Raw genomic sequence first — 26,272 nt, 5'->3', positions numbered from 1 at the left:
AGAAGTAAAGCTACTTTTGCATACATCCCGGGATGGCATAACAGTGATACAAGCTATTCATTACTAAGATTCTCACAAAGTTGTCCATCTCTGTGGTAGTTTCTGTTCCATGGTATTACATAAACGGGAAAGTTATTTTTCACATGAGAGAAGTTTAGTTGTACATGAAGAAAGCTTACTTTGGTCCACTTGTCCAGTTTCCTAAGGACAGCATATTAGAAAGATGACCGCTGGCAGCCATCCACTTTTTCATTCTGTGTGTCCACTAATTGTTGAGTTTTTGATGTTCAGCTTATTCATCATCTTCCTTAGCTACATCATCTACTTGACTAGCTTCCTTTTCTTCTGCTTCTTTTTGATCAACACTCTCATATTCCACTTGTTCCAGGTCTGTTCCACCTATAAGTTCTGCCTGTACTTCTTCCATCTGTATTTGATTTACATGCTCAACATGTAACTGCTCCACATGAACTTCAGCACCTTGCTCAGTCTGAATGTGTTCAACTTCCAAGTAACTAATTTGCAACTGTTCTTGCAGTTCCTCCACCTGTGTGCCTTTCACTTGACTGTCCTGTATGAGACCCTGGTGCATTTGTTCCACAGTTACCTGTGCAGGATCCACTTGTACCTGAATTACTGGTAGGACATGGACTTGCTCCACTTGCTCTATTATAGTCATTGATGTTATTGGTTCAGCTTCCATAGCTTCCACTGGAAGAACCTCTTCTGTCACTACTTGTTCTGAAATAGTGTGCATGTCTTTGAGATGCCTTCTCAGCTCACTGCCTTGCATAAACCACAAATCACATAAGGTACAGTGGTTGGGTTTGTCACCAGTGTGTATCACCAAGTGATCTTTAAATTGATCCCAGCTGTTAAACATGCTGTTACAAACCTGAAACAAAAGATAAACTATATTAAACAGTGACAACAGAAATATGACTAAGTATAGTGCCTATTTCAGATCATGGCTTCACATAGTGTATCTTCTTGCTACTTGGATTAAAATAACATGCATGTTAGAGGTAAAAGATGAGAAGTCAGCTTCACGTGAACAGAAGACCTTGTATATATTTATTTTTACAAAACAGTGTGGCATTTTAAGCTGTGCATACACAGGATACCTACAAAATTTATGAGTCAAGTCAGTACAGCATTTGAAAGTTTTCTTATTTTATCCTTATGTGAAATTCACATACAGATTCATGCCCCAATAAACATCTGGTGCTAGAATTTTGAATGCAAAGCTATTCATGTAATAATATCAAAGTATAATACAAATTGCTCTTCTAATGAAGTTTTAAATGCAGTACTACTAGCTAACTTTTCCTTTTAAGCTTTCATTTGATCATGGCTTTGTAAGATTTACCTGGCTAGATTAAACTCTTCCATTTTGCCATCTCTAAAAAAAAACCCCAAACAACTCACTTGAAACATTTCAGCAGATAAAAAACTTTTAAAAATCCATCCCTTTAAGTCTCTTCCAGCTAAAAGCACTGCTTTGACTGCAGACATAGTGTTTTCACAAAGCACTTGAGTATGCTTCCTTCCCTTCAGCTAGCACTGAGGTAAGTAGCCTGAAAACAACATACAGAGATGCCGCAGAAATGAATGAGGTGCCAGGGTAGAAGAGAGAGAAGAGTAGGGTAGAGTCAGGCCCAGAGTAAAGAAACAGACTTAGGGGTCTAAGTCCATGTAAGTGTTATTGGCTGCAGAAAGAAGCAAAGAATATGCATTTAACTGTTGGCACCCTTTCACTACTGGAAAATATTTTTGAAACAGAATGCTCCATCTCCTCAATTTTCAGCAACAGCACAGAAGGATGATGAAGTATCTGACAGGGATTAACTCAAGGAACAGGTCTGTGTAACAGCTGAATATCCCTATTTTGCTGTTGAAGTATTAAGACCACATTTGGGATGCTAGTGACATGCTTTTCTCCCCCTCCAGGCTCACACTTTAGAAAGCAGTTACACACACACTTCTTAAAATACTAACCTTATAGATAAACACTTATTTAGTCATACATAAAAGTAATGACTATCAGAAATGCCCAAGCACATAATTACTGTTCTTGCCACATAGAGCCTCATTCCTTACTCAAGGCATACAATGAAGAGTACCTGAAGTGCTCAACAAGGAAGTCCAATTTTGTTTTCTCCTCTTTGTTCAGTGACCCAAGATTTTATTTATTGAACACTATTCAAATTTAGTTCTAAAGAGAAAAAAATCCAAGAAAAAAATTATCCAAGAATTGCTGTAGTTGCTAACCCACATAATAACACTAACCCACATTCACAATATCTGTAACAGAGAAGTGAAACAAACCAAAGGGTCACAAAGACAAAACACTATCTTCAATGAAGCTACTACGTACAACTTTGTGTTATACAGTAGTTCTCATGTTCAGAAAAAAACTTATCATTAAGACAAAGGTACTATCCCAAGAATTAACTTCAGACTAGCATTAACAACTAAACAATGCAACAGTATTGGTAGAACTTCTGATTAAATGAACTGATAAGCAACACAGAATTCATTCATCTCCTGAAGTATTCACCACTTTCTGTGAATGATCACTTTTTTTCAAACAAATAACTCCAATATCCAGAAGTTTTCTTTACTACACAACCTAATTTAACCTCAAACCACAGCCATTCAGTGAACTGAATAAGGTGAGAGCCTTGAGGAAGAAGTGTGTTCTTATTTGAGACTGTCACAGCAGTTGAGCAGCAAAATGGCAAATAATAATAATGCTACAATCAACCTCAGCTCTCAGATTTTCTAACTTTTCAGAATCAACTTTTAAAAGCTAAGTAACATTCTTCCAAACAGCTTTTCAGATGTCAGCTACATATAGTGACCAAGTACCCTAGCTATCCATCTACAGCATTTATATTTGTTTAAAAGATATTACAAATTGTCGTTGTAAGGTGGAATGACTTTCCAGGCAAAGCCAACATATTGGTATCAAACAGAAGAATAACAAAATTGGAAATAAAACAGTACTTTGTATTTTGGACTTCAGTGAAGCATGCTCACAAGCAGGAAAGGCCTAGGTCAGTGCATCAAGAACTTTGAAAAGGAACCAGAAAGATCAATAAGATGCAGATGAACACTTATCTACCCATAAGAATTTATCTGATTACCAAAGTATTATGAAGCTCCATATTAGTAATTCCATATTTTAAATGGAACTATTTAGTAATAAGAATTTACCCTAATGCAAATTAGGGTACCGTAATGTTCCCCCTCTACTCTGCCCTTTCCCCTCTCCTCTGCCCTAGTGAGACCTCACCTAGAGTACTGCAACCAGTTCTGGGCTTCCCTGTTCAAGAGGAACAGGGATTTACGTGAGAGAGTACAACAGAGGGCTATGAGGATGATTAAGAGAACAGAACACCTGCCTTATGAAGAAAGGCTGAGAGACCTGGAGCTTTTTAGTCTGGAGAGAAGACTGAGAGGGTATCTAATTAATGTGTATGAATATATGAGGGCTGGACATCAAGAAGGAAGGGACAACCTCTTCTCACTTGGGCCCTGTGATAGAATGAGGGACAGTGGATTCAAGATAGAGCACAGGAAGTTCCACTTCAACATGCGGAAGAATTTCTTTACTGTAAGGGTTACAGAGCCCTGGAACAGGCTCCCTAGAGGTTGTGGAGTCTCTTTCCTTTCAAGACCCGTCTGGGTGCATTTCTGAGTGACTTGCCCTAGTTTTGGTCCTGCTCTAGCAGGGGGGTTGGACTCAATGATCTTCAGAGGTCCTTTCCAACCCCTGACATTCTATGATTCTGTAAAAAGTTATTGGAGACTCACTCTTGTTGCCTTTCCTGCTCAGTACTCCCATACTACCTCAGTACAGGAAGGAGGTATCTTGCCTCAGACTGATACTTCCATTACCCACCTGGCATTCATACAGCTTCTTTCTTCCCTTTTTAGCTCCAACTCCAGACTGACAAGCTGTCAGGTGACATTTGAGTGTGCTATTCCTAGCAAAATGTTCATGGCAGTTTGGACATTCAAATGGTTTTTCACCTGTTAAGACAGACAAAGGGATTTGTAAGCATATAAAGCCAACCAGTTTTCAGTCATCTCCCCTTTCCTCCCCTCTCCCTTCTACACAGGTTGATAAATATGCTGTAAAGACATGGTCAAGAGGATTATTTTACAGGAGAAAGACATACTATGCAAACCTCGTTTATGTAAATAAAAGGACATAAAAATAACTTGGAGTTAGGACTCTCATTTATAAAAAAACAAAACAAAAAACAAAAAACCCAACAAAACAACAATGTAACATAATTACCAGTGCCATTTAAAGTACTTTCACATTTTTATGGAAGTTAGATTACGATTTTGACAAAATATCTTAAAGAAATAGCAGCTATTTCTCTCTTTTCACCTGATAATATTAACAGTTAAAGACTTAACATTAATATATACAAAGTGACACATTAAAGAAGAAAGTATTTAAATAACAGTTTTATTTTCAAGAACAATAACAGCTTATGCTTGAGAGCTGAAACTGAGCTCCAGGAAAAGAAGTTGGCAGAGAATGACCATGAAATAACAATGCATCAGCATTAAAACTAACAAAACAAAGCCCAAAACTTTAATCCAAAGTAGTATATTGTTAATACCATCATCAAGTGGTAACAAAGAACAACTGTTGTCTCTGTTTACTAATTTCATCATAGACAAACACAATGAAATTCAAGGAAATTAAAGTACAAAACATTGTACTGTGTGTTCTTCTGAAAGTCTGATAATTAATCTGTGGATTAATTACCAACAGAACTGCTGAAACAAACTACTTAATAAACTCCAAAAGAGGCTGAGACATTTCAGTGAGTAACGTAAGAATTGATTTTAGCTAGGTTAAGTTTAAAAGCCTAGATTTTTAAGAATGCAATAGTTATTGACTACTGAGATGGAAAACAAATAAACCTGTATTTTCAGAAATAAAGATATTCAGAAATGCCTATATAGCTTTTAAAAAAAAATTCACAAGTACCCTGTAATTCTCACTTATACACTGACTGAGAAACATGCCATTAATTTCAGCAAGTGCAGCTACTTAGAAGAGACTTAGCTGAAAGTAAAACTAAAAGAAAGAAAATTGGTTCTATCCTGGCTCAAACCAGGACATGTTCTTACTAAAATTCTTCAATAATCTTCAATGTATTCTGTCAAAAGTAGCTGAAAGTGACAATTCTAAGACAACAATGATGATATTCAAAGGCCAAAAGACATTGTGTGAGTCCTTGCACGGTGCAAATCAACGCTATGACCTTGGCTGAACTGATCACAGCAGCAGTGGAAAACACAGAGAGCATGTCAGCCTGCCTCTAGCTTGAGAAATGCACTGGTGAGCTGCAGGATCAACTCTGCTAAAGATGACAACTTGCTTCTCCTTCCCCCCTTCACTCACAGAACAGAAATTCTGACCTAAGATAGTCCAATATTGTGCTGGTCCTTTATAATCCTACAGCCACAGGAAGGAGATTGCCCAAAATATTTTTTTAACTCAAAGACATTCATAACAACAAAGTGACATTTATTTGCCTAATATGTAAGTGAACTCAACCATAACCATAAAGCTGCCATATCCTTATTTAGATTGGGTTCAGAGAGAAATAGTAAGCCTAGTTGGTTTTTTTTGTTATAGATTGGTTTTGACTTTTTTTTCTTCCCCATCCCCCCAAACACCAAATGTAGGCATTTAGCAAATTAACTTCTTGGGATCATTTATTCAAGCTATGTAAATAGACTCCATTTATTCACTCCTATGGAAGAGGTTATTTGCAGATCAAAGTACACTTCCTGTAAAATATATTTTAGTTTTATGAAGAATGGCAAAGACCTTGATTAATTTTTCCTAAGTTTGTATAATCTGCATACAAATTCCTTCAGTTACAGGGTTTTCAGACAACGACTGATTAATTTGACTGCTTGTAGCACATCACAATTTCTTCACTTCCACCTTTGCTCATGTGAGCACACACACTCCAAAAAATCAAGAAGGCTTAACTTTGAGAAATATTTAGTAGTCAAAATTCCCATTAAAATCAGAGGGAATATAGTGAAATGAGGCAACCAGGTGCCACTAATTGCCAGGGAGTGGGCATGAGCTTGTGTCAAGCACACCTGTGCCTAATTAGGGTGGGCCCCCACTGCACATGAGCAGGACCGGGGGCCAATAAAAAGTGAGGCCTAAGACTAGGCAGAGCTCAGTCCTGGGCTAGCCAGCAGAGAGGCCAGTTGCTCTTGGAGCAACAGCACCGATCTGGGCTAGTCAACTCTGAGAGCCATAGGCTTAGAGCATTGCTCGTGAGTCTCTGCTGGAACACCTGGTTGGACCTTGAAGCGCCATTCCCTAAGAGAGGTTCATCTTGCTACAGGAATCAAAACTGTTCAGTGTCTCTCCCTCTCTTCCTGCTAGGGGAGATAAAGTATACAGAGAGCAGGAGCTTTGTTCTAAGATGGATTTCTGTATGAGGAAATCACTCTTCTTGTGCAAGACAAATTAGAGCTATTGCACTCAACGTATATATATTATTTAAGTGCAACCTTGCAGAATTTCTGTCCTATGAGTTACTTATGATTGGCAAGTGAAATCTCATTCATTTTCATAAAGGGAAAAAAAGAGAGTCATTAGATCAGGCCAAAACCCCTCCCTCTTTATAAATTCTGAAGATTATTTTCTTAGTACATTCAGTTACATGACATACAATTTTGATGTTTTTTTCAAGAGACTCAGAAGCTTCTTAAGGTTCGAAAGAAACTCCATAGTTCTCCTACCTTTCTTTTATTGAGACAAAGATAATAGCCATTGGTAATGTTAAATTTCTACATGAAAAAGAACTACCAACCCTGATAAGGTGTCTATTTCTGTTCCAATTGCTACATTCATGTTATTGCTGGTGTTATGATTTATCAGCAACACGATCAAACACTTAGTAGGACATTTTCTCCCTGTCCTTTTAATTTCATTTTCATATTCAACTAAACTCTACAAAATTAAGAACTTAGAAAGCCTTTGGCTCAATAGGAATTTTTCCACTGACCTTAAGAGATCACAGTTAAATGGTATTAACTGGTTTAATTTTAAGCTTAAGGCTTTCAAAATGCTAAAGTGGAATTAGATTCCACATGTTATACTTGTATCAATAAATATTTAGAAAGTATTTTGCATCTCCTGTGATATGCTAAGTTGCTTCATCCCCAACATCCTTTGTCACAACAGCAGCCAATATACTGTGTTTTTTGCATTACTCTGTTAATCCCCCACAAACTTCTCTCTGAAAAGACTTTTGTTAACTATCTTGAATTTGGCTTTGTTATGATGGAGAAACACTCTCTACTTCATAGGGGATAAGGATTTGCCAAAGACTTTTTATAAATGCAACTTTTAAGAGACTACTGGGAGTAGGCTGGATACAGTGTCATATATCAATACTCATTAGTCAAACCCAGAAGTACAGGACTAGAGCAGTGATCTTACCTGTGTGCTTCCGAAGGTGCTCTTTAAAATGTCCAAAGTGGTCAAACTGCTTATTGCAGTACTGGCATATATGTATTTTTTTGCCAGGTCTTTGCTTCTTGATGGCACCAGGTTCATCAAGGTGGTAAAAGGTTAGGTGCTGTTTCAAAGCATTCTCTCGTAGGTACCTTTTATTGCATATGTCACACTTGTAACTCTCAGTAGTGTGTGTTTTCATATGTTCCTTAAAATGGTAAAACAATTTAAATGAACGGTTACATTTCTCACAGTGGAATAAGTTCTTCACATGTGACAGCTGAAGTTCCACAATTTCAATACCCTCTACCTGTTTGCATGAGGGATCAGTTGCTCTATCACCTTCTTCTTGGATCTGGCATTTTGTCTCTCCCTGACGATACTTACTGGTGATATCTGCCAAAAGAGCCAAAGCAGATTCATCTGATGTACCTGTTGTCTGTATGTACTTTATAGATTGCTCTGCAGAAGCTACTTCAAGTGTTTTGATGCTGTTATCTTCCACTTCAATTGTCCCTTCAGCAATCTCAACCTCAATTTCAACAGGCTCCGATTCTGCAGATGGCAGCGTTTCTGTGATAACATTAGAGGTTTCAGCTATCTTCCTCTTTTTCAGTTTATTTTTATCTTGCATTTGATTTGATTTGAAGGGTGATGAATTTTCTTTGTTCCTGCAAAGCATTTGCATAAACATAGTTAAGATCCATAAACATATACATAACAATTCCCACCTGATACTGAGCTTCTGCAATAAACACTCCCTAGCTGTTTCTCAAAGAAGCTGAATGATGAATGACCATATAATCTGCATGCATTTCAGAAGCTAATTTGTTCTTATTCTATACTCCTTAGAGCTGTAGAATAGCAGTTAAAGCTGTGAAGCCTTTGCCATAAGGTTACTATAGTGTTTTAAATAGCTCTGCTTGAATGATACACGCCACCTATCAAGAAGAATCATAGAATCATAGAATTGGCTGGGTTGGAAGGGACCTCAGAGATCATCGAGTCCAACCCTTGAACCACTGTTGCGGTTGCTAGACTATGGCACTGAGTGCCACATCCAGTCTCTTTTTAAATATCTCCAGGGACGGAGAATCCACTACTTCCCTGGGCAGCCCATTCCATTGCCGGATCACTCTCTCCGTAAAGAAATTCTTTCTAATATCTAACCTAAACCTCCCCTGGCACAACTTAAGACCATGCCCTCTTGTCTTGTTGAAAGTCGTCTGGCAAAAGAGACCAACGTCCACCCGGTTACAACCTCCTTTCAGGTAGTTGTAGACAGCGATGAGGTCTCCCCTGAGCCGCCGCTTCTTTAGGCTGAACAGCCCCAGCTCCCTCAGCCTCTCCTCACAGGGTCTGTGCTCGAGTCCCTTCACCAGCCTGGTTGCCCTCCTTTGGACCTGCTCCAGGACCTCAATATCCTTCCTAAACTGAGGGGCCCAGAACTGGACACAGTACTCGAGGTGTGGCCTCACCAGGGCTGAGTACAGGGGCAGAATCACTTCCTTGGACCTGCTGGCGACGCTGTTCCTGATGCAGGCCAGGATGCCATTGGCCTTCTTGGCCACCTGGGCACACTGCTGGCTCATGTTCAGCTTCCTGTCAATCCAGACTCCCAGGTCCCTTTCTGCCTGGCTGCTCTCCAGCCACTCTGTCCCCAGCCTGTAGCGCTGCATGGGGTTGTTGTGGCCAAAGTGCAGGACCCGGCCCTTGGCCGTGTTGAACCTCATCCCGTTGGCATCAGCCCAACTGTCCAATCTGTCCAGGTCCCTCTGCAGAGCCCTCCTGCCTTCCAGCTGATCCACACTCCCCCCCAGCTTAGTGTCGTCTGCGAATTTGCTGATGATGGACTCAATCCCCTCATTTAAATCATCAATGAAGATATTGAACAGAACTGGGCCCAACACTGATCCCTGGGGGACACCACTAGTGACCGGCTGCCAACCAGGGTGCTCCTGTCAAAGCTGCGGGCTGCCAGCTTTTTCAGGAGGATGCTGTGGGAGACGGTGTCAAATGCTTTGCTGAAGTCCAGGTAGACCACATCCACAGCCCTCCCCTCATCCACCAGTTGGGTCACCTGATCATAAAAGGAGATCAGGTTGGTCAGGCATGACCTGCCCTTTCTAAACCCGTGCTGGCTGGGTCTAATCCCTTGCCCATCCTGCAGGTGCTGTGTGATTGCACTGAGGATGATCTGTTCCATGACCCTGCCAGGCACTGAGGTCAGGCTGACGGGCCTGTAGTTTCCTGGGTCCTCTTGCCGGCCCTTTTTGTGGATTGGCCTGACATTCGCCAACTTCCAGTCATCTGGGATGTCCCCAGTGAGCCAGGACTGTTGGTAGATGATAGAGGCTTGGCGAGCTCTTCTGCCAGCTCCCTCATCACCCTTGGATGGATCCCATCCAGTCCCATAGACTTGTGGGGATCCAAGCAGCTCAGTAGGTCACTGACTGTGTCGTTCAGGATTACAGGGGGGCTGTTTAGATTCTTGTCACCTTCTATAAGCTCCAGAAGCCATCTGTTGTCAGGGTAACCTGTCTTTCTGCTGAAAACTGAGGTAAAGAAGGTGTTAAATACCTCAGCCTTATCTTCATCTTTGACAACTATATTCCCACCCGTGTCCAGTAAAGAATGGATGTTTTCCTTGCCCCTTCTTTTGCTGCTGATGTATCTGTAGAAGGACTTTTTGTTATCCTTCACAGAAGTGGCGAGATTCTGTTCACATTGTGCCTTTTCTTTCTACACAACCTGACTATATTCCTTAATTCTTCCTGAGTAGTTAGCCCTTTTTTCCATAATTGGTAGGCCCTCTTCTTAACCCTAATTTCTTTCAGAGTCTCCCAATTCAGCCAGACCGGTCGTCTTCCCCGCCGGCTCGCCTTTTGGCACACTGGAACAGCCTGCTCCTGTGCTTTCAAAACTTGCTCCTTGAAGTACGACCATCCCTCCTGAACCCCTCTGTTTTCAAGGGCTGTTTCCCAGGGTATACTCTGAACAAGTCTTCTGAATAGGCCAAAATCTGCCCTCCGGAAGTCCAACGTCGAGGTTTTATTGATGACCCTCCTTGTATCCCTGAATACTGAAAACTTTATTATTTCATGATCGCTAAGTCCCAGGCGTCCACCAACCATTACATCTCCCACCAGCTCCTCTCTGTTTGTGAAAAGAAGGTCAAGCAAGGCTCCATCCCTGGTGGGCTCATTTACTAGCTGGAGCAGGAAATTATCTTCTATACACTCTAGGAATCTCCTAGACGGCTTCCTCTCTGTGGTGTGGAGTTCCCAGCAGATGTCTGGCAGGTTAAAGTCGCCCACGAGAAAAAGGGATGACGATTTTGAGACATCCGCCAGCTGCCTGTAGAATAATTCCTCACCCTCATCATTCTGATTGGGTGGTCTGTAACAGACTCCCATCACGATATCAGCCTTGTTGGCCTTTCCTCTGATTCTAATCCACAGGCACTCCACATTATTATTGCTGACTTCAACTTCTACAGTGTCAAGAGACTCTCTAACATACAGAGCTACCCCTCCACCTCTCCTACCCTGCCTGTCCCTTCTGAAGAGCCTGTAGCCACCCATGGCAGCACTCCAGTCATGGGAGTCATCCCACCACGTTTCCGTGATAGCGACTACATCATAGCTTTCCTGATGCACGATGGCTTCCAGCTCCTTTTGTTTGTTGCCCATGCTGCGTGCATTGGTGTACATGCACTTCAGCTGGGCTGCTGGTTTGTCTCTTACCTTGGGTAGACCACCCTTAGGCTCCTTTCTGGAGAGCCCAGTTTCAACCCCATCCCCCTTCAAACCTAGTTTAAAGCCCTCCTTATCAGCCTCTCCAACTTATAAGCTAGAGTCCTTTTCCCCTTGTTAGTTAGATGAAGCCCATCTGATTTGAGGACACTAAGTAGTATGGAAGTTGTCCTGTGGTCGAAAAACCCAAAGTTCCGCCGGTGGCACCAATCCCTAGCCACCTATTGATCAGATAAGTTTTCCTAGTCCTCTCCTCATTCAGGTCTTCTACTGCTGGAACTGAGGCGAACACCACCTGTGCTCCTGACCCATCAACTAAACGACCCAGTGCCTTGAAGTCCTTTTTAATCACCTTTGTACTTCGTCCAGCAATGTCATCACTGCCAGCCTGGATTACCAACAGAGGATAATAATCTGAGGGCTGAATTAGTTGAGGGAGTCTCCTACTAATGTCCCTCACCCGGGCACCGGGAAGGCAGCAGACCTCTCTGTGGGATGGGTCAGGTCGACATATAGGGCCCTCAGTTCCTCTCAGAAGGGAGTCACCAACTACAACTACCCTTCTTCTTTTCTTCGTAGCTGTAGTTGTAACCCGTCTGGTAGAGAGGGGGCGAGCAGGAGACCTTTCCGAGAGATTTTCCTCTTGTCTGGCCTCTGCCTCATTTTCTGAGTCCAGGGCCTCATATGTGTTCTTTAAGGGCACCTGGGGGGATGGTGGGGGTTGGGAGGGGATTCTTTTACCTTTCCGATGGGGGACCTGTTTCCATTCCCCCCTATCCACCTGGTCTGCAACAACTGTCTGAGGGGAGGAGGGGCAGGGCTTCTCCGACGCCTTTTGGATTTCTTTTGCAGTCGAAAGGGTGTGACTCCACCAATCAATTTCCCTTTCACTGTCTCTAATACTTCTTAGTCTCTCTACTTCCTCCTTAAGCTCTGCCACCATGCATAGGAGGTCGTTCACCTGCTCGCATCTCACGCAGACACTGTCCTCAGATGCTAGCACTAGGCTCAAACACTCTGCGCAGCCAGAGGCCTGAACAGCTACATCCATCTTAATGGGTTCCGTCTGTGTGGACACACCCTTTGTTGTAACAGTGACAGCTTTTCCTCTTCTGGAAAGGCCTCTTCTGAAAGGCCATTTAACCTAATGACATAGGTTTACCTAAGAAACTTGTGAAATTCTGTATTTGGAAAGAAAACTTCCCTGAAGGAAGTTCTTTGGCCTTCCTACTCAGAAATAAGATTCAAGTCCTTCCTATACTATTCACCTCTCAAGCTTTGGAGTGTTAGAAAACACTACAGCTGTGACTTCATGCAATTATTAAACATCTTGTACTTCAGGAAAGCACACAGTGAACAACCGAGATTTAAAAAAAAAAAAAAAAAAAAAAGCCACTGGTATATGGAAAGAGTATTCTAGCTTAATTTTCTGGGCTTAAACACAACCCCCAGCACTGTTCCTCTTCTTGCACCATAAACACACAACTCCCTTCCTCCAAGATGTCAGGGATAGCATCTCAAACACAGAATTGAGTGGGCCAGTGCTTTCAAGTCACACCCTCACGATGCACTTACATGCTGAAGGTTTTACTACTGATTATCAGTTTTGAAAATGAGTGTCTATCTTCCCGTCAAATCAGACTGACGAGTAATTTGTGCTTTTACCATCTTTCACAGCCTGATTAATTCTTTCATGTAACCTACTCCCTATCAATTTCAGGTTTCCTAGTAAAAGGAGAGATAAATTTTTTCTCCAGTATCTGTACATGATATGGCATATGTATAGCTAATGACAGGACAGACCTTATTAAACTGCACCTTGCTATATTCAGACACTGGAAGACAGCAGCTAAATTAGTTTCATCTAGCCTGGATTTCTAATGTCTAGAAGGTGACAGTTACTTTGCACATTACTTCAAGGAGCTTCAGGATCATGTACTAAAATATTAATCTGCACAGCAAAGAGGAGACTACCGTCCTTGAGCATACCGTGTGATTCAGGTGTGAAACTTTGAATGGGGATATAGGCACACAACACAACTATACTTCAAGGAATATTTTTTCTTTCTAGCCTAGATTATGTGTTGTGCAATTCTTTGATGCATTAGATAAATTGTTAGTTATATAATAAACTCTAGCTGAACTTTTTGAAGCTTACCCCTTTCAGTCAATGCTCAGACAGAGGCACTGTATTCTTCCCCTCCTACTGTGGAGAAGAAAACTGAGGCTGACAGTGGTGCTCAAGTTTGGTTTCCTAACAAAAAAAACCCCACCAGAAATAAAGAAAACTTTTCAAAATCTATGAACAGTGGAAATCACTCTAAGAACAGACTGGGTTGCATGTGCGTTTGTTAAGCAAAACATTTGCTTCCTTGTAACATAAGAATTACAGCATTTACTAGTGATGCATAACCAATAAACTGCATAACATTATACAATAGTGGGAAATAATTGCAGGCTGGACAGGTTAGCTTGACAGACTCATCTGAACCCTGGTTCGACAGCTCTGTTGGTGTACACAAACTCAAAGTGATACTGATTAGAACATACTTTTTCAGTTTCAAGTGTCTTAAATTTCTCAAGCAGAAAGCAAAGATCTGCTTTTTTCCTGAATGAAAAAAAGTTATTTTGGTGATACTATGCTTAATCTTAATAATGTCAAAAAAAAGGACATTGGTAGGGTTGGAGGGTAGGACTAGAAATGCATAATCCCATCTTTCCTATAACATACTTATTTGGCTCTGCTACCAATCCACAGCATAAGCACAGTAAACTATGTAATGGAGGTTTTTTTTGTTTGGATTTTTTAAAGAACTACAAGTTAGCTGGCTACCAGAACAACTTGGGATCAATGCTGCTCTCCTTTAGCTAGCGTGTCTATAGGGAGATAAAAAGGAAGCAAGTCTTTACTTAGCCTGAACACAAAGACCTTTCAGCAGGTCTAGAAGAAAAAGCAAGGATAACTAACACTGGGAGGCATTTATTACCCCTCTCCCTGCTTCATGACAGAACAGCATAGCATACAGAAGGAATAAGAACAATAGCATTTTGTGAAAGGGAAGGAGGGGAAAGAAAACCAGAAGGATGGGAATGGCACCCTCTTTTCTCAGATTGAATTTTGGTAATGGAGTACAGTTTCTGGTAGTTGATAAAAGGTGCTAGAGCAACATTTGATTAAGTACTGATCCCATATAAAACTGATTATAACAACTACATTATTTCAAAAAGTTTGAGATATTAAATTTTGTACCAAGAAGTTTTAAAATCACTGCCTATTCTCTTGAAAGCAGAAAGATGCATGAAATCAAAACACCAGCACAAACTTGTTAATGTGATCTAATTACCAATGAGGCACATTGTCACTGCACATCCAGCTGTCAATCAGGTGCCAACAGTCAGATACCACAAACAGCTACTATTAGTTACCACAAAGTCACAGCCCTTCAATGTCTGCAACATTTACCAGCTGTGTCACTTGTCATTGCGTTCCAGCCCAAAGAAAGCAAAGTCCTTTTCTTTAGCCTTTATAATTCTGACCCATATCTTATAGCAGAAGAGCATACAGGCCCACACAAGTTTAGGAGGTTCCAGGACAAAGAACAGCACTGCAAAATACTGGCAACTAGATCTCGTAAAAGAGTTTCAAAGACTCTACATTTCAATTTTGGGAATAAAAAGAGGCTTATGTGTTTACCTGATTTCAAGAGCTTTGATCGCTTCTAACATCTGTAGATACTCAGCTGCTTTCCAAACATCATTTGCTTCTTCCTCACCTTGGACCATTAGTTTTGCTGTATAGGTGAACTCAATTAGGTGACGAAAAGCCATGTTGCTTACACCTGTTTACAAGCAAGAAAAACAGCATCTTTTAGCAATTCCTCAGTCTCATCTATCTGCTGAATCTTGGACACTTGCCTGCTCATCGTTTTGCTCACAGTACTTCTGGCTGTCTTCATGACAGCCAGTTTCATGAAGATGCCACCCTTGAAAGGCTCACATTAGAATAAAGTCTACTATAGAAATATGAATCTGGAACAACTATGGAGTCATGCTTTAACAAAGATAAAAGTAAGGATAAGATGGACAAAAATATGTTTGTATAGAATAATAAAAAGTATAACATAAAAATACCATATCTCTCTCTCAAGAGACTTCTGAGCTGCGTGTTACCAGAAGCTGAAGTATTGTTCCAGGAAATTGCTCCTTGCCTACCAGGCATCTAACCTGTTCTTGCACCCCAGACAAAGCATCTTTTTCTTTTTGATTTTTCTTCAAGGGAAGTTTTTTCCAGTGGCAATAGCTACCTGTACTGGTTTTGGTTAGGAGAGAGTTAAATTTCTTCATAGTAGCTAGTATGGAGCTATCTTTTGGATCTGTGTTGAAAATAGTGTTGATAACACAGGGATGTTTTCATTACTGCTGAGCAGTGCTTACACAGTCAAGGTCTTTTCTGCTCCTCACACTGTCCAGTCAGTAAGTAGGTTGGGGGTGCACAAGAAATCAGGAGGGGACACAGCTGGGACAGCTGACCCCAAATGACCAAAGGGATATTCCATACCATATGATGTCACGTTCAGCAATAAAACTGGAGGAGGATGTAGGTAGAGGGGCCACTTCTTAGGGACTGGTTGCCATTGATCAGTTGGTGGCAAGCAATTGTTTTCATTTCCATCACTTGTCTGTCTTGGGTTTTATTTTCCTCTCTTTTTGTTAGTTTTTTTCTCATTTCCTTACCATTAAAAAATTATTTTTAATCATTAAACTGTTTTTATTTCAAGCCACGAGGGTTTCTTTCTCACTTTGACCCTTCTGACTGTCCCCCCCAACCCACAAAGGGAGAATGAGTGAGCCTGGCTATGTACTTAGTTGCTGGACAGGTTTTAACCATGACAGTACCTCAGAAGAACTCAGTAGCTGAGATATAGAAAGCTAATTGATATGACCAAGCATGCATTTAAACCCATACCAAGGATACTACATTCATTTTGAGCTTGGGTACCCAATTTTGAAAGTTTTTATTTACATGAATCAGACTACCTTCAATCTCCACCAAGGGCTCCTGAGTGAAATCTTGGAAGAATTTGTAGAAGAACTGGCTACAGGCAGCAAGAACAGCCTTATGAGCTTTGAAATGGTGACCTACAAAGAGAGACAAAAATTTTGGTTTGGAATAACACCTTCCTTACTCATAGTAGAGAATAACTGCAGATGCAAAACCACCCACAAACCTGTTCCAGCAGCATATAGTCACTTAGGATGTCTCTTTGTAACATGGGATACTACTGCAGCTAGCCTGTCCCATCTCATGCAGACCCTTGCTGACATCACTGACCTAGTTGAAGCTCTGCAACTCAGCTGGAGGGCTCACTCCAAAGCATTTCTCTTTTCAGATATTTAAGTTACGGGAAATCTCAGTGCAAACTTTTTCATGTATGTCTTGGACTCAGCTCTCAGGTTTTATCCAGGCTCTCCTTGGGTTTTTGCTGCTCTTACATATGGATGCATTTTATCATAACTTCTGTCAGCATAAAGACCCCTGCAGAACAGAAGTAGTTCTACTCTGTTCTTGTTGTCCAGACTGTGTATCCCCCATCACTGTATTGCCTTCTCCCTGGTGCAGGGAGTCATATGACTCCATGGGACAGAGGTAAGAGAAGCAACATGGATTAGATCTACACAGCTGCAAAAGAAACAGTTTTGATCTTAACACATGTATTTGGTAACACTAGAGCAGGAACAAACATTCAGGACAAATTTTGTGCAAGCACTGTAAGTGAAACTGCAGTGATTCCAAAAGAGTAATTTTTTCTTCATTTGCTTACTTTTTTCTTAATCCAGGCTCTGTAGGACCCTTTCCCTTCAAGTGAGTTCTTGCTATCCTTTTAAGGATCAGGGGGTACTCCTTTAGCTAGGTCTGTCCTAGTGGACACTGTCTTCTTTCAATTGTTCATCCATTCTAAGACATGTTTGGGATAAAAAGCAATCTTAGGTGATCTATTAGACACCACCTTTTCTAATGAGATAATAAGCACTTATCTCTCCATCTTCCTTTTAAACTAATACTTATGTCTTTAGAACACATAGAAAAACAAAAGCGAGTTGTTCTACTCTATTTAACTACATTAAAATAGGCAGATACCAGAGAAGCAAGAAGGCAATCTTATTTCAAGCTGGTTTTATTTTTTTTTAAACAATCAAATCATCTCTGTATAAGTTCTCTGCATGCAAACAGTGAGCTCAAGTTAGGGAAAGAGTTTTACGATGTTTTGGAAATCCTTAGACAACATGTTAAATATAAACAGCAGTTTCTAAGTGGGCTTCTATCTGAAAATAATTAGCTCTTTACTTGGAAAAGCAGAAGCAAAATTATTAATCACTGCTGGAGACTCTTCACTCCGAGATTTTAAATGAAACTCTGCAAGCAGTTGGACTCGATGATCTCTGAGGTCCCTTCCAACCCAGCCAATTCTATGATTCTATGATGATTCTAAGCAACTTGCACACCAGTACAGAAGCAAGAATTTGTTAACAGTCCAAATTGACATCTGACCTGTGAGAAACCCAACAGCTTCCCAGCACAGCTTTCAGAATTCTCTGTATACCAACTGATTCTCAGGCATGTACATACCATCGACAATCAGAGTGATATCTGTAAATTGGTCCTGCTCACGTTGTTCATTCAGTCTATCCAAAATAACTTTATAGTGTTCGGGGAATTCCTGGATACATTCCATCATTTCTTTGTCTTCTATGACAAAAGGACTGGTCTGCAAAAGATGTGGTAGGACAGTAAGAATACTGTGCCACTCAGTAAATACTATGTACAGTCAGGTTAGTATATAAACATGAACTAAGTAGCACTTTTTAGAGACTACAAAACCAATAGAAACACCAAACTGTCTTGGTAACAGGTTAACCTGATTTCAGTTGACAGGTAGGAAATGTTAGGGTTAATGGAGTATGGCCTTATTTATGCCCATGAGAAAACAGTCAAAGTGGTTAAGTGCATTTCTTTATTCTACAGATTCAGCAGGGCCCCACCTCTCAAAGCAAATACTGCAGGGATGTAACATCTCCACAGCTAACTAATCAACAACACCACAGTGGCATATTGTCAGAATTTATATAAAGTTACTTCTTGCAATTCTACCTGTTCACTTGGTGAAAGAATAGTTATGAAAATATTAATACTTAAGTCACTTTTTGTATCTAGTGAACACAAGATGTTTACTTCCTTTAAATAAGGATGTAATAAAGTAGCACTTTTCAGCTTCTGAGTAGGCAGGAGTTGCTAGTGATTTAATGTGCTGTCACACCCAAGAGCAAAGAGCTTCTTATTCATCCAGCCTTCTTAAACTTCTCCCCTTGCAAGGTAAAATATTCTTTGCCAACCTTTTGAAAGAGACATGTAGGCTTGTAATCTAATGGCACTTCCTCCCTTATACAATAAACATATTTGGGGGTGAGACTTGCAGAGGTTCTCAAACCTGAAGAGGTTTAACAGAACTCTGTGCCTGTGGATGAGACACAAATGCTAGTCTGCTGCTTATGCAAAAGAACCTGTGGAGATAGTCCAAGTGCTTCAATTAAAGCATTCCACAAACTAACTTCAGGCAAAATTACTTCAGACCTGGGCAGCAGCACTCATCTTCAACTCCCACATTCACATGGCTCTAACACTTGAGAATGCCACAGAAAAAGCAAAGACATTTCCAAGTCATAGTAACAAAGAAACTTTGTTTCTTTTCACAATCTAACTTCCAAGAACATAGCATTTCTGAGAGAAGAGGGTGATTAAGCTTGACTGAGTCTTAAAGGAATTTGAGACACACCCTTCACAATAATGTTACACTTAGCATGGACAAAAGGAAGAAAATCAGGAGAACAGCTAGTGTCAAACCAAAGACTGAATATAGAAATTGAAAATTATGGTGTGGCAAAGAAGCAGTTAACTTCAGAGTGCTAGAAGAAACCAGATAGCAGGTGCTCCCTAACTTCTGGTCCATATTTTCTGTGTGCAATCGGAATTGGAAAGTCCTGAGCACAAATGTGTTCCTTACATGTACTAACCATGCCACCATACTTGCTAACTCCCCTGTGCAGCTGTGTAAATTCCATCTCACTTCCAACAAACACACACACTGATATATGGGGTTTAAAAGAAGCAGAGAGAAGAATCACCTGGTAATGATAAAAGCACAGTTATTTTCATATGACTAACATTCATAAAGTAAAGGAAATTTTGGATATTCTATTTTTACCAGAAAACATACTTTCTTGCATCTCAGAAAAACTGTCCCATTGAGAAGTCATTTTGCCAAGATCATGAAAAAAGAAGAGCAGAAACAACTGCTTAGGAAAGTCTACTTCTACCTTTTTTGCCAAGCAGATGCTAAAATACATATGAAAGTGTCACGGTTTAACACTGGGCCGGAAATTAACTGAATGACAGATGCTCTCTATTAATCCCCCTCCCCTCTCTGATGAAGAAAGGAGAGAGAATAAAGGAGAGACACTTATGGGTTGGAAACTAAACTACACAGCTTTAATGAAACAGTAATGATAAATAGAAAAAATTATTAAATATACAGAAATTGATACCACGCTCCTTCCCCCTCTCCCCCAATAAGGCTCCCATCACCACCAAGGCTGCAGGGCAGCCCTGGGAAAGTCCAGGCTGGACTCCTGGAGTAGCAGTTGAGAGCTGGAGGGCAAAGAAAGGTGAAGGTACTTGACTCTTAACATCCCTCAAATTTATACCAAGTATGATGTGTATGGGATAGAATACTCCATTTTGTCAATTTTGGTCACCTGTCTTGTCTGCTTCTCCCTAAAGGAGGATTGCAGGCGTGACCTCTTTACTCCCTTTCTCTTTCTGGAGCACAAGATGTTCCTCAGAATCAAGCAGTGGCCTTGGTTCTGGATACCATTCTCTATCTGTAACTATAAACATCGAGCATTATCAGTCCTAGAAACAAACACTGACTGAGAAACTTGCTGTTAGTTTCAACAAGTACAGCTACTTATGAGAGACTTAGCTGAAAGCAAAATTACAAGACAGGAAATTAGCTCTATCCTGGCTCAAAGCAGGACACAAGGGCAATACACATCTTGTGAGGGCAAGGTGAGGTTGGAGGGAGAGAATGCCTTCATCTCATCTGTAATTATGGGTCTAAACCAGATGATCAGCAGCTGTCCCTTTCTGCTGTTATCTGGTATTCCACATAAAGTCTCATGTGGGATGTTCTCAGCTATTTACTTCATTGTTTAATTCCTCTTGCCCATTTTTTGACACATTGCACAAGGATAGATGACTTGCAGTTAAAAGCTTAACTCCTACTTTGGAGCAAGAAGTGAAAGGCACAGTCCTCAGACAAAAAACAAGAAGCCAAGGCAGGCAGGCAGAAGTGATCCAAGTTGACACTTACATGCAGGCTCATATATGAGTGATTGAAAATGGACTAACTCAGTTACCTGGATTTTCTTGTAAGACCCAGCTGACTACTGACTTAACCTTCAACTTCTGACACTGGATGCATCTCACATGATATGCATGCAATTTGCAAATCGGTTCTTATAAATCATAGAATCACAGAATTGTTTTGGTTGGAAAAGTCCTTTAAGATCACCAAGTCCAACCATTAACCTAGCACTGCCAAGTCCACCATTAATCATGTCCCTAAGAACCACATATACACATAATACCTCTAGGGATGGTGACTCCACCACTTCTTTGGACAGCCTGTTCCAGTGCTGACAAACACTTCAGTGAAGAAATTTCTCCTGATGTCCAATCTAAATGTCCTCTGGTGCAACTTGAGGCTATTTCCTCTTGTCTTATCACTTGATACTTGGGAGAAGAGACCGACCTTCATCTTGCTACAACCTCCTTTCAGGTAGTTGAAGAGAGAAGAAAGGTCTCCCCTCAGCCTCCTTTTCTCCAGGCTAAACAACCCCAGTTCCATCAGATGCTCCTCATAAGGCTTGTTCTCCAGACCCTTCATCAGCTTCATTGATTCTTGAACATGCTCCAGCACCTTGACACCTTTCTTATAGTAAGGGGCCCAGAAGTGAACACAGTACTCAAGGTGTGGCCTCACCAGGGCTGAGTACAAGTGGAGAACTACATCTCTAGTCCTGCTGGCCACACTATTCCTGATACAAGCCAGGATGCTGTTGGCCTTCTTGGCCACCTGGGCACACTGCTGGCTCATGTTCAGCTGGCTGTCAACCAGCACCCCCAGGTCCTTCTCTAACTGGCAGCTTTCCAGGCACTCTTCCCCAAGCCTGCATCATTGCATGGGGTTCTAGTGATCCAAGTCCAGGACCCAGCACTTGGCCTCGTTGAACCTCATACAACTGGCCTCAGCCCATTGATTCAGCCTGTACAGGTCCCTCTGCAGAGCCTTCCTACCATCAAGTACATCAACATTCCCTCCAAACTTAGTATTGTCTGAAAACTTCCTGACCGTGCACTCAGTTCCCTCATCCAGATTATTGATGAAGATATATAAACAGAACTGGCCCCAGTACTGAGCCCTGGGGAACACCACTTGTGACTGGCCTCCAGCTGGAGTTAACTCCATTAGCCAAAGCTCTCTGGGCTCAGCTGTCTAGCCAGTTTTTTACTCAGCAAAGCATACAGCATTCTAAACATGAGCAGCCAGTTTCTCCAGGACAATATTGTGGAATACCATGTCAAAATCTTTACTATAATCCAGGTAAACAACATCCACAGCCTTTCCCTCATCCACCAAACAGGTCACCTTGTCATGGAAGGAGATAAGGTTCATCAAGAAAGACCTGCCTGTCATAAATCCATGCTGACTGGGCCTTATCACCTGATTCTCCTGTATGTGCAATGTGATGGCATTCAAGATTATCTGCTCTCCAACCTTCCCTGGCAGAAGGTCAGACTAACAGGCCTGTAGTTCTATGGATCCTCCTTTTGGCCCTTCTTGTAGATGGGGTCACAATTGCCAATCTCCAGTCTACTGGGACCTTCCCAGTTATGTAAGACTGCTGATAGATGATGGAAAGCGGCTTCGTGAGTACTTACACTGGCTTTCTCATTTCCCTTGTGTCCTGGTTTGAGAGTACCAGAATAAAATTTTTCTATGGCCATACTAAGCTGAGACCACCCTAAACACCACCATCTGCTGCCAGCCTGTTTAAAATATAAAATATGTATAAAATGTACGGTTCATTTAATTAAAACTATTTTAGCTTTTTTCCAACCTTAAAGTGTCTCTCCCTTATTTCCCTTTTTATTTTCCCCTGGGATGGTAGTGGGGGGATAACAAAGCATCTGTCACCTGGTTATTGGCTAAAACTGTGACACCTTGGATAGATCCCATCTGGCCCTATAGACTTGTGTATATCTAAGTGGTGTAGGAGGTCACTAACCATTTCCCCTTGGATTATAGAGCCTTCAATGTGCTCCCCATCTCTGTCTTCCAGCTCAAGGGTCTGGGTAGCCCGTGAATAACATCTTACTACTAAAGACCAAGGCAAAGAAGGCATTAAGTACCTCAGCCTTTGTCATTATGCTTCCCCTTGCATCCAATAAAGGATGGGGAGTCTCCTTAGCCCTCCTTTTGTTGCTAATATATTTATAGAAGCATTTTTAATTTTCTTTCATGGCAGTAGCCAGATTAAGTTCCAGTTGGGCTTTGGCTCTTCTAATTTTCTCCCTGCATAGCCTGACAACATCTTCATAGTCTCGCTGAGATGCCTGCCTCTTCTTCCAAAGGCCATAAGCTCTCCTTTTTTTCCTGCATTGCAACCAAATCTCTGTTCAGCCAGGACAGTCTTCCCTGCCAGCTCATCTTTCAGTACACAGGGACAGACTGCTCCTGTGCCTTTAAGATTTCATTCTTGAAGAATATCTAGCCTTCTTGGACTCCTTTGCTCTTCAGGACTACCTCCCAAGGGACTCTGTCAACCAGTGTCTGAAACAGGCCAAAGTCTGCTTGGCAGAAGTTCAAGGTAGCAGTTCTGCTGACCCTCCTCCTTACTTCTCCAAGAATTGAAAACTCTATCATTTCATGATTGCTGTTCCCAAGACAGCCTCCAACCATCACATCACCCACAAGTCCTTCTCTGTTTGCAAGCAGCAGGTCCAGTGTGGCACCTTCCCTAGGTGGCTCCCTTACCAGCTATGTCAGGAAGTTATCTTTCACACACTCCAGGAACCTCCTTAGACTGTTTCTCCTCTACTGTATTGTAGTTCCAGCAAATATCTGGTAAGTTGAAGTCCCCCACAAGAACAAAGACAAGTGACTGTGAGACTTCTGCCAGCTGCTTATTGAATATTTCATCTGCCTCTTCATCCTGGTTGGGTGGTCTATAACAGACTCCTGCCATGATATCTGCTTCACTGGCCTTTCCCCTGATTCTTACCCATACTCAACCCTTTCATCACCATTGTCAAGCTCTAGACAATCAAAATGGTAACACACAGAGCCACCCTGCCACCTCTCCTTCCTTTCCTATCTCTTTTGAAGAATTCATTCATTGAAGTGATTGCACATCCATTGTGCATCCATTACACATCAAGAGTGCATCCATTGAAGCACTCCAGATGTGCGAGTCATCTCATCATGTTTCTATGATGGCAACTAAATCAGTTTTCCTTTTGCACAATAGCTTCCAGCTCCTCCTGTTTGTTGCCCATACTGTATGCATTGATGTAGATCCCACCAGCTTTCTGAGGGATAGCCCTAATAGCCCTAATTCCTACCTCACCATTCTCAGGTGCTTCTGTGGTTTCTAACCCTTGTGTCCTTGCTGTTGCATGGCTCTCTATCTCCTACCTCCACTGAGACAGCAGACCGAAGGACCTTGCTAGCACACCATCCCACACACACGGCATGCTGCCCCTAGGTTCATCTCTAGGGGGCTTGGTTTTATCCCTTTCCCCCTTTAATCTAGTTTAAAGCTCTGACAATGAGCCCCACTACCTACAAAAGTCCTTTTCTCCCTTTGAGACAGGTGTACCCTGTCTGTTGCCAGCAGGCCTGGTGTCATGTAAACCAACTCATGATCAAAAAGCTCAAAATCCTGGCAGTTACACCAGGCTTGAAGCCAGGTATTGATCTGCTGACTCTTCCCATTTCTTTCCTCATCATTCCCTGCAACTGGATAGAGAACACTTGTGCTCCTGATCCCTTAACCAGTTGTCCCAAGTCCCTAAAGTTGCAGCAATGAAGTTGCTATAAGAAGTCCAAGGGTAATCAAGAGAGACCTTGATTGTCCTTGGACTTCTCATAGCAACTTTATCACTGCCTACATGAAAAATCAATAATAGATAATAATTTGAGAGCTGTACCAAGGCAGGAAGCTTTCTTTTTACATCTTTAACCTGGGCCCCAGGGAGGCAGCAGACTTCCCTAAGAAGTGGGTCCAGTCTGCATATTGGGCCTTCTGTTCCCTTCAGAAGGAAGTCTCTTATGATAATGACCTATCTTTTTTTCTTTATAGAGGCAGTTTTGATGCAAGGCAAAGGCTGAGTTAAACTCAGTGACACCTTCAAGCTAAATGAACCCTCGTCCTCCTTATTGTTTGGTGTCACTTGCTGAGCCTCATCCCTTTAAAAAGAGACTGGATGTGGCACTCAGTGCCATGGTCTAGTAACTGCAGCAGTAGTGGTTCAAGGGTTGGACTTGCTCTCTGAGGTCCCTTCCAATCCAGCCGATTCTATGATTCTATGATTCTTTTATGCAAGGGTGCCTGGGAAAAAGGGTACTTGCAGAGGAGATGCACCTCCTGTGCCAGGCAGGAACTTGTTGCCATTCCCCCCCATCTCTTAAATCACTGTGTTCAGCCAGGCAGAATCTATGTCAATGAAGCCATCTTATTTTTTCTATAGTCCTGGACTTCAACAGGAACTCTTACTTTAGGTACTAGAAATTTGGGGTTTTTGCCTATATGCAATCATACACAAATGGAGGCAGGCAGAGCAGAGTTATGGTAATTCGGACAACACAGATCAGAAGATTAAGCACTAGCAAAACCACTGTCAACTTTTTGTAGCCATTTTAGGAAAGGAGAATGAGGGATGTTTGGTAACAGAAGTGGTTGCTTCAAGATAACACAGATGTGAGAACTTCTTGTTCACTATGCTATATATTTTTCTTCAAAAATAAAAACCACAGAGCAAGGATGCAAGCCAGCCCCTCAGTCTACTGGCAGCTACAGACAAGGCCTCACTCCTGCTGAGGCAAAGGAGACCCAGACACCCACACCCTACTGAGTTTGGCATACACGGTGTACTGAACCATCAAGAGGTGGGGTGGAGTGTCTGCCCATAGCGAATAGGAGGGAGCACCATGACCTGCTGGCAGAACCGCTAGCAGGCCCCGCCAGCCCAGAGGCAAGGCGAAGCCACGAATATCACCTCCGAACTTCAGCTCAAGCATCCCATGGTTGGCTGCAACCTCTTGCATCCCAGCCGGAGCTCCATTGGCAGACACTAATGACAGTCAGCACGACAATCAGCCAATCGTAAGGTGGAGGCAGAGCCCGCCCCAGTCAGAGGAGCCAATGAGCGCCCGCCGAGTCCTAGGAGCAGAAAAAGGCGGAAGGCCTAACAAGCGCCGAGCGCCCGTTGGGCACGGGCGCTCTGAGAGCGGCACGGGCGGCCACCGACAGGTTCAAGTATTCAATGAGGGCACCCCGGAGAAAGGGGACCCGACCGGAGCCATGCATTTAGCAGCACCACTGCCTTGTTAGTCATTATTACGTCATCAAAGCGCGCATCAAATCGATCCATTTTCAATTCCCGGCCGGGTCGCGCTCCGGAGGCGCTGTGCTCCGCAGGGTGGAGAGGTAGTTCCGCTATGTACTCACTGCGAGGAGCTCCTCGTCCTGTCGCGCTCGTTCCGCCAGTACCGCTTCCTGCTCCCTAGCACATTGAAAAACAAGGCAGGTGCCAGCCAATCGCGACTCGCATTCCCGGCCTGCACCACGCGGCAAAAATGACGGCAGAGTCACC

The 26,272-nt window shown here is 42.1% G+C and overlaps 1 protein-coding gene across 1 annotated transcript; it reads right to left on the bottom strand.

Annotated features, from left to right (window-relative positions):
- Positions 1-292: 292 nt before the first annotated feature.
- LOC103536997 (zinc finger protein 131) lies at positions 293-26,170 on the bottom strand. The gene is made up of 8 exons (XM_030468380.1): positions 26,128-26,170; positions 17,906-18,044; positions 16,315-16,416; positions 14,972-15,116; positions 7,833-8,193; positions 7,508-7,730; positions 3,908-4,038; positions 293-895 (listed from the first exon to the last, which is right to left on the bottom strand). Exons 2-8 carry the CDS (start codon positions 18,012-18,014, stop codon positions 293-295), a joined length of 1,674 nt encoding a protein of 557 aa, XP_030324240.1. The 5' UTR covers positions 18,015-18,044; positions 26,128-26,170.
- Between the last annotated feature and the right edge of the window lie 102 nt (positions 26,171-26,272).

The sequence above is a fragment of the Calypte anna genome, chromosome W, assembly GCF_003957555.1.
Source record: "Calypte anna isolate BGI_N300 chromosome W, bCalAnn1_v1.p, whole genome shotgun sequence".
Taxonomy (NCBI): Eukaryota; Metazoa; Chordata; class Aves; order Apodiformes; family Trochilidae; genus Calypte; species Calypte anna.
Note: the sequence above shows the minus strand (reverse complement) of the source record. Positions and strands in the feature narration are given on the sequence as shown.